We start from the raw sequence: 16,224 nt of genomic DNA, 5'->3' as shown, positions 1-16,224 counted from the left end.
TCTAATCATTACAGAAGTTCAAAACGAACCCCCAGGGGCTCCTGGATGGCTCAGCTGGTAGAGCATGTGACTCTTGACCTCAAGGTCATGAGTTTAAGCCCCACATTGGGTGCAGAGCCTACTTGAAACAAACAAACAAACAAACAAACACAGTAAGATACCACTTTCTGCCCAGTAGGATGGCGATGATAAGTAAATAACAAACAAGCAGGGAATAACAAGTGTTGGTGAGGATATGGAGAAATCAGAACCCTTGTGCATTGTGGGCGAGTGTGCAATACGGTACAGTACAGCAGCCACCATGGAAAACAGCGTGGAAGTGCCTTGACCAATGAAAAAGCAGAAGTATATGATTTGGCAATTCTACTTCTGGGCATATACCCGAAAGAATTGAAAGTGGGGAGTCAAACAGATCATGTGCACACCTGTGTTCAGAGCAGCATTATTCACAATAGCAAAAGGTCCAAATGGACACCCAAGTGTCCATTGATGGGTGAATGGATAACTACCATTTAGTTTATATATGTTTCTACATACATATATAATATATGTATGTATATATGTATATACATGCAGTGGAATATTATTCAGACTCAAAAAGGAAGGAAAGAAGGAAAAAATAACAAGGAAGGAAATTCTGACATGAGCCATAATATAGATGAAACTTGAAGACATTATGCCAAGTGAAAGAAGCCATACACAAAAGGATGAATACTGTGTGACCCCACTCATATGAGGTACCTAGAGTAGTCAAATTCATAGAGACCAAAAGTAGAATGGTGGACGTCAGGGGTGGGTAGGGTAGGAAGGAGAGTTGGGGAGTTATTATTTAATGGGTGGATTATGTCACGGGAGGATGAAAAGGTTCCATGGTGGTGATGGTAGCACAACGACACGAATGAACTTGATGCCATGACTACACATATAAATGATAAATTTTATGTTATGTATATTTTAGCACAATTTAAAAAATGAAAGAGAGAGAGAAAGAACAAGTCGTGGGAACGAGCACTATTGTCTATTTAATAGCTCTGCCTTCCTAATGTCAACAGGGAACAAAAATAACAATCGCTTTTATTTTTGATTTTCTTGATTATGATTTTTTTTCATCTTGCATAATAGAAACTTTTATTTTACCTTACTTTAATTCTATAGTTAACATGCAGCGTTATATTAGTTTCAGGGGTACAATATAGTGATTCAATAACTTGATACGTGACTCAGTGCTCATCATGGCAAGTGTTACTCTTAACCTCCTTCACTCGTTTCACCCAACCCCCTACTTACCTCCCATCTGATAACCATTAGTTTGCTCTCTACAGTTAAGAGTCTGTTTTTTGGGGGTCTTTTTTTTGGGGGGGGGTTGGTTTGTCTCTTATTTTATCTGTTTGTTTTGTTTCTTAAATTCCACATGAGTGAAATTGTAGGCTATTTGTCCCTGACGGCACTTAAATGGCCCTCTCTCTCTCTCACACACACACATTTTTTTTAATTAAAAAATGAAAATAAAATAAAAGAGAGGATGTGGAGAAAAAATAACCCTCACACACTACTGGTGGGAATGCAAACTGGTGCAGCCACTGTGGAAAACAGTATGGAGGTTCCTCAAAAAGTTAAAAATAGAATTACCATATGATCCAGTAATTTCACTACTGAGTATTTACCCAAGGAATATGAAAACACTAATTCAAAAAGATATATGCCCCCCTCCCGTGTTTATGGCAGCATTATTAAATCTTTTTTAAAAAGGTTTACTTATTTTTGAGAGTGAGAGAGAGAGTGCAAGCGAGGGAGGTGCAGAGAGAGATGGACAGAGGACCACAAGCAGGCTCCACCCTGACAGCAGAGAGCCTGATGTGGTACTTGAACTCATGAGGCGCAAGATCATTACCTGAGCCGAAGTTGGACGCTGAACTGACTGAGCCATCCAGGTGCCCCTGCAGCATTATTTATAATAGCCATGTTATGGAATCAACCCACGTGGCTGTCAATAGATGAATGGATAAAGATGAGCTGTATATACTGGGGCACCTGGATGGCTCAGTCGGTTGAGCATCCGACTTCGACTCAGGTCATGATCTCGCAGTCCTTGGGTTCAAGCCCCGCATCAGGCTCTGTGCTGACAGCTCAGAGCCTGGAGCCTGTTTTGAATTCTGTCTCCCTCTCTCTGTGCTCCTCCCCCACTTGTGCTCTGTCCCTGTCTCTCAAAAATAAACATTAAAAAATAAAATAAAATAATTTTTAAAAAAGGATGTGCTGTATATATACAATGGAATACTAGCCAGAAAAAAGAATGAGATCTTGCCATTTGCAACAACATGGACGGATCTAGAGAGTATAATGCCACACGAAGTAAGTCAGCCAGCAGGGGAGGGGCGGTAGAGAGGGGGAGACAGGATCCAAAGTGGACTCCATGCTGACAGTAGAGAGCTGGATGTGGGGCTTGTTCTCATTAACCTTAAGATCATGACCTGAGTCAAAGTCAGACACTTACCTGACTGAGCTACCCAGGCACCCCCTCTTTTATTTTTTAAAATCAATTTGTAATTTAAGTTATTTTTTAAAGTAATGAATTAATAGACTTTTACCTATATATATTTTTTCCAAGTTTTTATTTAAATTCCAGTTAGTTAACATACAATGTAATATTAGTTTCAGGTGAAGGATTTAGTGATTCAACACTTTGACACAACACCCAATGCTCATCACAGCATGTGCCCTCCTCAGGGCACCTGGGTGGCTCAGTCGGTTGGGCGGCCGACTTTGGCTCAGGTCATGATCTCGTGGTCCATGAGTTCGAGCCCCGCATTGGGCTCTGTGCTGACAGCTCAGAGCCTGGAGCCTGTTTCAGATTCTGTGTCTCTCTCTCTCTGACCCTCCACTGTTCATGCTCTGTCTCTCCCTGTCTCAAAAATAAATAAAACGTTAAGAAAAAAAAATTAAAACAAACAAAACATGTGCCATCCTCAATCTCCATCACCCATTTAACGCATCCCCCTGCCCATTTCTCCTATGTATGTATGTATTTATTTATTTTTAAGTAACCTCTACACCCAACGTGGGTCTCAAATTCATGACCCCAAGATCAAGAGTTGCATGTTCTTCTGACTTAACCAGCCAGGTGCCTCTATAGATTTTTCTTATGTTTTATTTTCAGAAATAATTTTTAGATTAAAAAATATTGCTGGCACCAGTTGTATCCATCAGAAAAGAGTTTGGGAAAACTTTTGAAACCTAATTAACTATATTCAAAGTCTTTGGAAGAAAGAACATGTAAATAAGAGTGGTAGCTTAGAGGTACCTGCCTGGCTCAGTTTATAGAGCATGTGACTCTTGATCTCTGAGTTGTGAGTTCAAGGCCCATGTTGGGCCTAGAGCTTACTTAAAAAAAGGGGTGGTGGTGGTGGTAGTTTAGATTGATAGTTTCCAATATGGTAGCCACTGGCCACTTGTGGCTATCGAGCACTTGAAATGTGGCTGGTTCCCACTGAGATATACTGTAAGTAAAATATTTACCAGCTTTCAAAGACTTATTGCCAAAACTAGAGTGTAAAATATCTTTTTAATAATTTTTATATTGATTATATGAAGTGATACTATTTTACATATATTGGGTTAAATCAAATATACTATTAAAATTAATTTCATTTCTCTTTCCTTTTTTAAAGGTGGCTACTAGAAAGCTTAAAATTATATATGTAGATCAAATCATGTTTCTGTTGGACACTGCTGTGCTAGATAAAGGATAAGAATGTATCCTTTATTGAGCACTGTCTAAGGGATGACACGGTATCTAGGCAGCTCTAGAGATACAAGCTATCCCATGGTCATTGGTTAGTTCATTATAGTTTCTGCTAAGAATTATCTCCCAAGGTATCCTCATAAGACCTAACCTTTCTACCCTTCAAGGCCCATATTAACTCTTACATATAATTTATTTTTACCTAAGAACTTAAGGAACTTCTCAGTTTTCTGACCCTATGGAATTATACCACTCATTTTGTCACGTAAGTGCATCAAGTCTTAATTTCCCAATCAAACCAACTTGAGCAGTTTGTAAAAGTTTTGACTTTGTGGGTATCTAGCTGGCTCAGTTGGCAGGGCATGAGACTCTTGATCTCAAGGTTGTGAGTTGGAGACCCACACTGGGTGTAGAGATTACTTAAAATAAAATCTTTAATTTAAAAAAATAATAACATAAGTTAAAAATTAAAAAAAAATAGAAGTTTCTGATTTGGGGTGGGGAAACACACACAAGAAACCAATGCATTCTGCTAGTCTAAACAACAACAGACATCAATAATCAATCACAAGACTATATCCAAGACAGACATTAAGAATCAATCACAGTATATGCTCCCTCCAAACCCACTGAAGGTCTTATTATCATTTTCAATACAGAGCTCTAGGCAGCTACTTCCCACTGATCAAAGTTGTCATGAGAAAACTATTTGTCACCTCTGTAATAGAATCATTTAGGAAATAGGGTTGACTGAGTAAATAAAGCAGAGAGGCACAAGTTTAAATTTCTCTCTCTCTGTATCATAGGCTATATAACAACAAAATGAGGTCAATACATGAATTTCATTAATAGTGTGTCTGAGTATGTTATTGTTGCCTGATATCAAGTATATGGGAATTCTCAAGTTTTTATTCAAGGCCAGGGATGTTGGGAAGCATGTTGTCTGTCTTCCTTGACATTTTTTTCCTAGTGGTTACCATCATTCTCTCCTGAAGTGGGTACAGAGCAAAGGGTAAGATCATCATATACAAAGGCAGGGTCTCCAAAGTGTTTCAAGGAACACCAGTGCTGTAGGATGCTAAGAAATATTCAGGAAAAAGTGAATTCTCCAGTCTAATAAGTGAAAACACTGGGTTTATAAAAAATTAAAGGGTGCCTGGGTAGCTCGGTCAGTTAAGCTTCTGACTCTTTTTATAATTTTTTTTAAGTTTATTTATTTTTGAGAAAGAGACAGAAAGAGTGAGGGGGGAGGGGTAGAGAGAGAGGGGGAGAGAGAATCTTAAGCAGGCTCCACACTGACAGCGTGGGACTCCAATGCACAAACCAAGCGATCGCGACCTGAGTGGACACAAAGAGTCAGACTCCTAACCGACAGAGCCACCTAGGCTTCCCAAGCTTATGACTCTTGATCTCGGATCAGGTCATGATCTCACAGTTCATGAGTTTGAGGCCCACATCTGACTCTGAGATGATGGTGAGGAGCCTGCTTGGGATTCTGTCTCTTCTTCTCTCTATCCCTCCCCTGCTTGTTGCTTGTGCGGTCTCTCTCTCTCTCTCAAAATAAATAAATAAACTTAAAAAAAAAATTAAAGTGAGGGGTGCCTGGTGGCTCAGTCTTAGGTTAAGCGGCCGACTTCGGCTCAGGTCATGATCTCACAGTTCATGAGTTCGAGCCCTGTGTCAGGCTCTGCGCTGACAGCTCAGAGCCTGGAGCCTGCTTCGGGTTCTGTGTCTCCCTCTCTCTCTGTCCCTCCCCTGCTCACGCTCTGTCTCTCACTCTCTCAAAAAGTAAGTAAACATTAAAAAAAAAAATTAAAGCGAGTCACTGTTACTCTTCTAGTATGCTTCCCAGTTTTTTTGACATAGAGGTCCTGTTTTCAGGACCTATGTTCTGATAAATTTATTTTAGGAAATACTGTTCTAAGGACTCATGCTGATGTTTTTTTTTTTTAAAGTTTATTTATTTTTGAAAGAAAGAAAGTGTGAGTGGGGTAGGGGCAGAGAGAGAGACAGAGGGAAAGAGTGTGGAGCCCGATGTAGAGCGTGAACCCAAGAACCATGAGATCATGACCTGAGCCAAAGTCAGATGCTTACCTGACTGAGCCACCCAGGTGCCTCAGTGATGTTTTATTTTTGAAAACAGGGTGAGGGGGGGCAGTGAGGGTGGTGGTAAACATTGATGCTAGTAATCACCATAGTCTTTCCTTTATTTTAAAATTTACTTCTTCAAACCCAGGCATTGGTAGCCATCAGTTATCTGGCGGTAACAGGTGACATATCGTTGTGGTTACTTAGAGTGGAAGACAACTAAGTCATGGTCTGATCCAACCCCTGAGTCTGCTGACGAGGAACCTGGGGCTCAGGGAGATTCAGTCCACTGTGCAAGGTCACCGAATGCATCGATGTCTAACAAATTGGAAAGCTTAAAAAAGATATATATGGTTAAGATATGAAGTGGCCCAGAACTATGACTTCCATTATCTCCGGCCCTTTAGTCTACTCTCATCTATCATTTGTTTACTTGCATCAGAAAATAACATTTTGCAGAAAGACCATGAATGTGGATACACTTGTTTCACTCATTAGAGAGAAGAGATATATTACAACAAAGAGCACTAGATCCCCAGAGGTCTCTCAGCCTTCCAGAGAAAATCAGGTGAAGTGAAAATCCATGCCGGAGTTCTTTATGTTAATGATGATACTGTTCAAAGAGCTTCACTGGTGTGGAACTCTAGAATTCTGGACATAATTTTACCTGCTCTGAGTTTACAGTGTCCTCACAATGTGGGCCCTGTGACAAGTAAAAAAAGGTTGACAGCTGGGGTTGGCCTCTCCATGGAGAGATTTGCAGAATGTGACAACTCAGCCAACCTCTACTTGGGGCTTAATTCCACACTGTCACTAATAACACCAAAGAGGCCACATGGCATGTGTTTCCCACACCCCATGGCTTCTACTCTCATGCAGCCCAAACAACTTGTTTTCTGAAAAATCTAATTGGCATTGACCTTTGCTAGGTCATGGTCCATCAACGTCAGCACTATTGGCATTTGAGGCCAGCTAATTATCTAGGCGAGGGCTGTCGTGTGCCTCACAGGGTGGTTAGCAGTGTCCTGTGCGTCCACTTACTGGATGCCAGAGCAGCCCCCAGCTTGTAATCAAAATATTTTGATTACAAAAATAAGTAAATAAATAAATAAAATATTTTGTAATAAAAATATCTCCGGATATTGACAAATGTCCTTTGGGGGACAAAATTGCCTCTGGCTGAGAACCACCGTTTCATTTTATATCAATCTTTTTTAATGTTTATTTATTTTTGACAGAGAGAGAGACAGAACGTAAGCAGGGGAGGGGCAAAGTGAGGGAGACACAGAATCGGAAGCGGGCTCCAGGCTCTAAGCTGTCAGCACAGAGCCTGACACGGGGCATGAACTCATGAACTGTGAGATCATAACCTGAGCCGAAGTCAGACACTCAACCAACTGAGCCACCCAGGCGCCCCAAGAACCACTGTTTTAGATTAATCTAATGAGAATGACTGACTAGAGAGTTATTTTCCTGTTAGATGGTGAAGTTTCTCAGATAAGGGACACAGGAAACATGTGTTAATCATCTTTGTATCTTTCCTCCCTGGCACATAGTAGGTGTTCATTCACTGATTTTATTCCACAAGTATTTACTAAGAACCTATGTGACACTCTTCCAAGGGGGAAGGGATATAGCAGGTTTCAAGAAGTTTACAATACAGAAGGGGGAAGATAGATAATAAAAACATAAATAGAGGCATAAGTAAATATATAGGGCAATTTCAGATGTCAAGTGCTTTAAAGAAAAGAATATGGATAAATACGAAAGAAGCCTGCCTTGGCCAGAGACTCCAACATCAATTGGAAGTAAGTTGGTAACAGGATCCAAAAATAACAACGGATTCAACAAGATAAAAGTCTGTTTCTCTCTCAAGGAGATAACAATGGATTAAACAAGATAAAAGTTTGTATCTCTCTCAAGGAGGAGTCCAGAAGCAAGTTATCCAGTTCTGTGAAGGCAGTCCTGCTCCAACAAGTCCTCAGGGATCCAGACTTCTTCCATTTTATTGATCTGCATACAGCCTCCATTTCTAGGGTTAGCTCATCAGCTGCTCCAGCTCTAGCCATCATGTCACATTCCAGCCAGTAGAATGAATAAAAGGGGGGGGGCGGGGCGAGGGAAGGCTATGTGCCAATGATTTTTTTTAAGGATGGCTCCTGGAAACTGCCACTTTGTATTTCTGCTTGGATTGCATTGGCCAGAACTTAGTCATATGGTCATAAATCATCAAGGGAAGCCGGGCCATTACGGGTACAGCTAAAAATAAGTGGTTCCATTTCTGTGGACAAGGGTGGAGAAGTGTCCGCCAGAGATGGTCAAGGAAGGCCTTTCTGAGGAAGAGACAGTGATGAGAGGAGAGAGGCCATGAGAAGAACTTTCTGGCTAGGGCCCTCAGTTGCTACAAGCCTGGCATATTTGACAGATGAAAGTAAGGCCAGTCTGGGGGAAAACAGGCAGACGCAAGATCCCACAGAGCTTTGTGGGGCATTGTAATACGTCTGGGTTCTATTCACCTGCGATGGAAAGCCTTTGGAGGGTTGTGAGGAAGGGAGAAAGGTTATTTGTGCTTTCAGATCACTCTGGCTGCTGTGTAAGGAAGGATAGAAGTGGGAGAAGTAGGAAGATCAGTTCGCAGGCTGTTGGAGTAGAGGTAATAGTGACTTGAACTGACCGATCGTGTGCACATGGTAAGTGATTATACTTTGCCTACAATGCTGTGAGATACTGGGGGGCCTGAAAGGCTCAGTCGGTTAAGCATCCCACTCTTGATTGTGGCTCAGGTCCTGATCTCATGGTTTGAAGGATGGAGCCCCTCATGGGGCTCTGTGCTTGCTGCACAAAGCCTGCATGCTGCGTGGGATTCTCTGCTTCTGCCCCTCCACTGTTTGAACCCATGTGCATGTGCGCTCTCTCTCTCTCTCTTTCTCTCTCTCTCACAAAATAAATAAATAAACTTTAAAATATATATGATGCTATGGGATATTGGAGCCAAAGCACATAGGCCTCCATGAGAGATAGGATGTGGGGGGTGATATAAAAAAATTAAGATATTTCCCAACGTTTGACCTGAGCAACCAGTGTGTGATTTATTGGTATAGGAAAGGCTTGGGAGGAGGCAAATTTGGGTCAAAAGTTCTGTTTTGAGCCTGTTAAACCCAAGATGTGTATGAGATCTCCGGGGAGAAATGCCAAGCTGGGAGCTGGATATGTAAGAATGTGGCCTGAAATGCGATTTTGAGAGTCATCAGCCTAAAGATGATGCTTTAAGGGTAAGTGTGAAATCAGTGCTAGAAATAATTGTCTCAGGAAAAAAGGAAAGTTGTACATGTTCAAGTGCAATTAGACAAATTTAAAAAACCAAGAATCATCTCTGTTAAAGACCCTTAAACATCCGTATAAGCCCCCTTCAAAATCATCAAGTACGCAACTCTGGCTCTTGGTATTCTAATTAAACCTGCCTGAGAATTCAAGCACCACTCACAAGGAGCAAAAGGCTTTGCGTCATCATTGGTGGAAAAGACCTGAAAGAGCTTCTCTGATGCATTTGCATCGCATCAGTGCTGTTTTCTGCTTTTTTTAAAAAAAAAAATTGCAATTGTGGGGGCACCTGGGTGGTTCAGTCAGGTAAGCGTCCGACTTCAGCTCAGGTCACGATCTCACAGTTCGTGGGTTGAAGCCCCTCATCTGGCTCTGTGCTGACAGCTCAGAGCCTGGAGCCTGCTTCTCATTCTGTGTCTCCCACTCTCTCTGCCCCTCCCCCACTCATGCTCTGTCTCTCTCTGTCTCAGAAATAAATAAACATAAAAGAAAGAATGAAAATATCAAGCCTCAGAGAGATTGCGTGTCTCGCTGGAGAACTGGGTCTGCCTTTCCTTAGACTTTTCAACAAGCGTAATTATTCAGGAAGCCTTACTCTATACGGTGCATCTCACTGAGCTCTCCCATTTCCTTACCTAAAGGTAGAAACCCTATGTCATTCTTCTTTTTTTTTTAATCAACTATGGTTTCAGGCTTATAATGGGTGCTCAAATATTTATTGACAGAATGAACTAGAGACACGGCTATGACTACACAAAAACAACAGATTCATTAAAGGGGTAACATGGAATCCTAAGAGTCCTGGGATATCACTTAGTCTACAGGTCATTACCTGGCTGGCCCCAGGTGGTCGATGGCCTCAGAAATGTTTTGAGTGGTTTCCAATTTCTGCAAAACACAAAACAAAACAAAATCAAGTTATATGAGCTTCCAACATTCAAAAATTGGGAAATTGAAGACAAAAATCCAGATTTTTTTTTTTTTTGCTTCTCTTGAAATTGACAATACTGAACTCACGTTCCCACAGGTCAACAAGGAGAAAAGGGCTGAGGAGGTGATGCCCTAAACTCTGTTTAGATTTCCACCTAGGCTTCTGAGGCCATTTGAATTTGTAACCTCAACTGTCACACTCCTTTATGGAAGTGAGAAAGCCAGGTCCTGCACAGCAAAGTGACTTGCTAGAAGGGGGTCCAAGCATCCTCACTCCCAGCCTCTTTCCACACCCTGCTGCCCAGGAAGCACAGGCAGCCTAAAAATCTGTGTTTGTCCTGACTGTGCATAAACACATACACACAGAGATGAGTGTACAGCCAAGGCTAATTCTCAAGACGAGGAAAAAGACTAAAAATGTAAATCGGGTTAATTTCAAAAATCTTATCAGTTAAAAAAATTGCAGTAAACTTTCTATTGCACTTGGTCACAAAGTCAACCTTTTTTAAGAAAATGTTTTTAAAGTTTGCTCCTGAAAAAAACAATGTTTTTTAAGTAATCTCTATACCCACTGTGGGGTTCGAATTCAGGACTCCAAGATCAAGAGTCACATGCTCTTCTGACTGAGCCAGCCAGGCACCCCAAAGCTGGCCCATTCCGATCTGAAACTCTCTTTTCACATTGTTTAAAGAAATAATAGGGGCGCCTGGATGGCTCAGTCGGTTGAGCGTCCAATTCTTGGTTTTGGCTCGGGTCATGATCTCACGGTTTGTGGATTCAAGCTTCATATCAGGCTCTGCACTGGCAGTTCAGAGCCTGCTCAGGATTCTTTTCCTCTCTCTCAAAATGAATAAACTTAAAAAAAAGAGAAATAATAAATCTGGGTTAATATTTATTCCAGTTCTGAGCCAGCCATGGTTTCACTTTCTACATCATTCAGTGTAGTGATCTGGTGCGATGGTGAGAAATGAATGAAATAAGAAACTGGAGGGTGGGAGAGTAAGAACCAGCTGGCTCATGGGGAGGCCTCCTGGGAGCAGTTATTACATAATGTGGTGCTTAATAATCTAGTGAACTGTATACCTCCAGAACACATCCAAATGTTAATTAAAACGTTTCTTCCTTCCTTACTCATTCTGCAGGGCCCCCATGAGGTGCTTATTGAATTTAATTCCTCTCTCTGGGTTGTTCTCCCCTCCCCCAACCAGGGCATCCACTGATGGGGGAGAGGGAGGGTCACCAGAGAACCAGAAAAACAAAAGCAACAACCTTTGGACCCAATTGGGTAAATCATTGATCTATAAGTCAGAAACACTTCAGATGTGTTTTTTGTTCTCCAGGTCAGTGCTTGTCACATTTCTATGTGCTTCCCAGTCACCCGGGATCTTGTGAAAGTGCAGACAGCTTTAGCAGCCCTGGGTCGGGGCCTGAGACTCTGCATTTCTAATAAGCTCCCAGGTGGTGCTGAAGCTGCAGTTCCGGAGACCACGCTCTTGGGCCTCCAGGCCCTAGAGTTGACCACTGGTTCTCAAACCTGCCTGCCCATTCAAGTCACCCCCGGCAGATCCGGGAGAACTACTGATATCTCGGTCTCCTCGGCAGATTCTGATTTAAAATGTATAGGTGGAGCCTGGCCATTCGGAGTTTTCAAAACTTCAGGAGATTCTAGTACAATGCCCGGTTGGAGAAGCACTGCCCCAGACTAGAGCAAGCTTTAGTATATCTCAGGGTCACCCCCAGGGTTTGTTAAGACACACAGATTGCAGGACTCCACCCTGCAGGGTTTCAGTTGCGGTGGGTGGGGCCTGAGAATTTGCACGTCTAACAAAGTGCTGCTGATTCTGCTGGTGGGCTGGGAAAAAGAGAACACACAGGAGTGCTGTGGGGAGGAACTGATCTTCACTTAAGTACTTAAATAAGCAAGAATTACCAGTGCTTGGAAGCTATGTTGGTTGTCCTTCTCTTGTCACCCAGAGAGGACTGTCAACCAGTTACACCCAGCCTAGGATCCATCTTTATGCCCCAAGGCTCGTCAGTTCCCCAGCTGGTTCACTCTGTGTGGACAGCTCCTTTTACAAGAGTTCAGGCCAGTTGTAGCCACTGTAGAATAGACGCTGGTGGCCTCATCCCCCGAGAGGTGGTGCTGATGGTGAGGGTGAATGCCTGGCCCTGGGCAAACTGGAGATTTCCCACCAAGTCTGGATGGTGGTGGAACATTCTCACTTGTTTTGGTAAAAGCCCATGATTCCATTCCAGAGGTGCTCCGTGGCTCTGTTTCTTGGGCAAAGGGTGGAAGAGCCCAGCTGTGACCATAGGAACATTGAGAAGGGGTGGGAGCAGTAAGAATTCTCTCATGGGAACAAGATGGAAGTATGCCCAGGGCACCTGGGTGGCTCAGGCTCCTTGCTGCCAGCGTGGAGTCTGGGTGGGATTCTCTCTCTGTCCTCCCCCACCCCCTTCAAAATACATAAAAAAACTAAAAAAAGAAGAAGGAAGAGGAGGAGAAGGAGGGGGAGGAAGAGGAGGAGAAGGAAGAGAAGGAGGAGGAGGAGAAGGAGGAGGAGGAGGAGAAGAAGGAGGAGGAAGAGAAGGAGGAGGAGAAGGATGAGGAGGAGGAGAAGGATGAGAAGGAGGAAAAGGATGAGGAGGAGGAAGAGGAGGAGAAGGAAGAGAAGGAGGAGGAGGAGAAGGAGGAGGAGGAGGAGAAGAAGGAGGAGGAAGAGAAGGAGGAGGAGAAGAAGGAGGAGGAGAAGGATGAGGAGGAGGAGAAGGATGAGAAGGAGGAAAAGGATGAGGAGGAGGAAGAGGAGGAGGAGGGGAAGGAGAAGGAGGAGGAAGAGGAAGAGAAGGAGGAGGGGACGAAGAAGGAGGAGGAGAAGGAGGAGGAGAAGGAGGAGGAAAAGGAGGAGGAGAAGGAGGAGGAGAAGGAGGAGAAGGAGGAGGAGGAGAAGGAGGAGGAGGAGGAGAAGAAGGAGGAGGAGAAGGATGAGGAGGAGGAGAAGGATGAGAAGGAGGAAAAGGATGAGGAGGAGGAAGAGGAGGAGGAGGGGAAGGAGAAGGAGGAGGAAGAGGAAGAGAAGGAGGAGGGGACGAAGAAGGAGGAGGAGAAGGAGGAAGGAGAGAAGAAGGAGGAGGAGAAGGAGGAGGAGAAGGAGGAGGAGAAGGAAGAGGAGAAGGAGGAGGAGAAGGAGGAGGAGGAGGAGGAGAAGGAGGAGGAGGAGAAGGAGGAGGAGGAGGAGAAGAAGGAGGAGGAAGAGAAGGAGGAGGGGAAGAAGAAGGAGGAGGAGAAGAAGGAGGAGGAGAAGAAGGAGGAGGAGAAGGATGAGGAGGAGGAGAAGGATGAGAAGGAGGAAAAGGATGAGGAGGAGGAAGAGGAGGAGAAGGAAGAGAAGGAGGAGGAGGAGAAGGAGGAGGAGGAGGAGAAGAAGGAGGAGGAAGAGAAGGAGGAGGGGAAGAAGAAGGAGGAGGAGAAGAAGGAGGAGGAGAAGGATGAGGAGGAGGAGAAGGATGAGAAGGAGGAAAAGGATGAGGAGGAGGAAGAGGAGGAGGAGGGGAAGGAGAAGGAGGAGGAAGAGGAAGAGAAGGAGGAGGGGACGAAGAAGGAGGAGGAGAAGGAGGAAGGAGAGAAGAAGGAGGAGGAGAAGGAGGAGGAGAAGGAGGAGGAGAAGGAGGAGGAGAAGGAGGAGGAGAAGGAGGAGGAGAAGGAGGAGGAGGAGGAGGAGGAGAAGGAGGAGGAGAAGGAAGAGGAGAAGGAGGAGGAGGAGGAGGAGGAGGAGGAGGAGAAGGAGGAGGAGAAGGAGGAGGAGAAGGAGGAGGAGAAGGAGGAGGAGGAGGAGGAGGAGAAGGAGGAGGAGGAGAAGGAGGAGGAGGAGGAGGAGGAGGAGGAGGAGGAAGGCGGTGGCAGCTCCACATCCAGGGCCGTTCCTAAAAATGTTGAGCTCCTTACCCCAGAGTTTTTTCCAAATCCATGTAATGTTTTTGCTAGCTTTTAATTTTTTTTCCAGTTTTTAATTCTTTTTTTTACATTAAATTACATGCTAGAGATTTACAACTAAGCTTCAAGACAAAGCAGAGGTAAGGCCTAGCAGCTTTTTAAAAAATACTCATTTTGGGGGCACCTGGGTGGCTCAGTCAGTTGAGCAACTGACTCTTGATTTCCACACAGGTCATGATCTCTCAGTTGTCAGTTTGAGTCTCTCTCAGTGCTGATGGTACTGAGCCTGCTTGGGTTTCTCTCTCTCCCTCTCCCTCCGTGTGCTCTCAAAATAAATAAATAAACTTTAAAATAAACATTCATTTTTATCTTCTCCAAATACATTCCTTTACTTACCTATTCATTTTCTAAAACAAAAAATTGTTTTTTATTTTTTTTAATTACTTTATTATGTTATTTATTTACTGAGAGAGAGAGAGAGAGAGAGAGAGAGAGAGCACGAGTGCACAGGCAAGCAGGGGAGGGACAGAGAGAGAATCCAAAGGAGGCTCTGCTCTTTCAGCACCGAGCCTGACTTAGGACTTGAACTCACAAACCATGAGATCATGACTTGAGCCAAAATCAAGAGTCTGACACTTAACCGACTGAGCCACCCAGGTGCCCCTACCTTTTTCTTTTCTTTCAGGGACATTTTCATAACCAGTAGTTTGAGTTAAATAGCATTTTTTTAAACTGAAATAAATTTTATACATAACATTGTGTAAATTTCAGGTGTATAATATGTTGATTTGACACATTCCTGTATTGTCATATGATTGCCACTGTATACTGACAATTAGGACCTATAATTATTTCCTTTTAGTGGTGGCAATAACTAAGATCTAGTCTCTTCGCAAGTTTGATGATTATGATACAGTATTGTGGTCTGTATTCACTATACTATACATTAGATTTTTAGGACTTATTTAGTACCTGTTGCAAGTCTGTTTAATCCTTATAGAAAAATAACCCTGGAGAAAGAAACTACCATTTATTAAGTGCCTATATGTCTCAGGGATTCCACAAATTTATTTGCCTTCATTAGCTCATGGATTGCGGTAGAAAACTCTGCACTGGAATTATAACTATCTGGAATTTTTTTTGGAAAAATATTTTTTCAAGAAAAATAGTCTGTTCAGATAAAGCATTCTCACAGAGAAAATAATGTAGCCGCTGAAGAAACATGTAGAGCTGTGAATGTATATGGGCCATTAAGCCATAGAAATTTTCTAGACCTCGCCTGGTGGCCATTAAAACTCCTGCTGAGAGCTAGTTGGTTAATTCCATCACAAAGTTTTAGCTATCACCTCTAATGGTTTTTACCAGACCAATGGGGGATCCCGACAGGGTTAGTGGGCAGTAAGGTTAATTTTTGCCTTCTGGCAGAGACTTTAAGAATTTTTGTTTTGGTTTGTTTTGACATATATAGACCATAAATTATATAGCAGAATGAAGCCACATATTAGGCAAGGGACCATCTTTTTTATTTTTTATTTTTTTCCACCAAAATACTATCAAACACTGGCCTTGAAAATGACTACGTTTAGGGGCACCAGGATGGCTCAGTAGGTGGAGCATGCGACTATTGATCTTGGGGTGGTGAGTTTGAGCCCCATGTTTGGTGTAGAGAGTACTTAAAAAAAAACAAAACCACTGTGTCCATTTCACAGGTTTGTTTGGGAACTACTCCATACCAGGCACTGGGTTTATAATGGTGAACAAAGTAGACACAACCTTTGCCCTCAAAGAGCTTCAGAGCTGGCAAAAGAAAGAAATACTACAAGTAAATATATAACCCCAAGCTGAGTGTTGAGCCTTGTCTCTTTGTTGTATGGACACAACCCCAAGTTGTACATATGAGAGAATAACAGGAAGATAACTTGCGTGGGAAGTCCAGGGGAAGTGACTTTAGCTGGGCCCTAGGGGATGAGAAAAAAGGAGCTACGTGAGGAGTTCTGGTGGGGGAAGAACATTACAGCTGGAAATGAAAGGTCCTTGAGGTAGGAAGGAACTTGGCAACTTCTGGGGACTTAAAGAAGGGCTGTGTAGGAGACAGAGTTTTTAGGGTTCTCCAGGGAAAGAAAACCAACAGGAGAGACAGAGAGAAAGACATTGGCTCACACGATAATGAAGGCTAAATCCCACAATCTGTTGGAAGCCCAGAAGAGCT

At 43.1% G+C, this 16,224-nt stretch overlaps 1 protein-coding gene across 1 annotated transcript in view; it reads right to left on the bottom strand.

Moving 5' to 3' along the window:
- Positions 1-13,993, bottom strand: part of LOC122234543 (basic proline-rich protein-like) — a gene marked incomplete at its 3' end in the record, with an annotated part of 342,718 nt that extends 328,725 nt beyond the window's left edge. Inside the window, exons 1-2 of the mRNA XM_042971194.1 lie at positions 13,609-13,993; positions 12,756-13,320 (exon numbers count right to left, since the gene is read on the bottom strand). Of these exons, the coding sequence (XP_042827128.1) occupies positions 12,756-13,320; positions 13,609-13,993 (950 nt within the window). The remainder of the gene's footprint in view (positions 1-12,755; positions 13,321-13,608) is intronic.
- Between the last annotated feature and the right edge of the window lie 2,231 nt (positions 13,994-16,224).

Source organism: Panthera tigris, chromosome E3 (assembly GCF_018350195.1).
Source record: "Panthera tigris isolate Pti1 chromosome E3, P.tigris_Pti1_mat1.1, whole genome shotgun sequence".
Taxonomy (NCBI): domain Eukaryota; kingdom Metazoa; phylum Chordata; class Mammalia; order Carnivora; family Felidae; genus Panthera; species Panthera tigris.
This window is presented reverse-complemented; position numbering and strand designations above follow the sequence as displayed.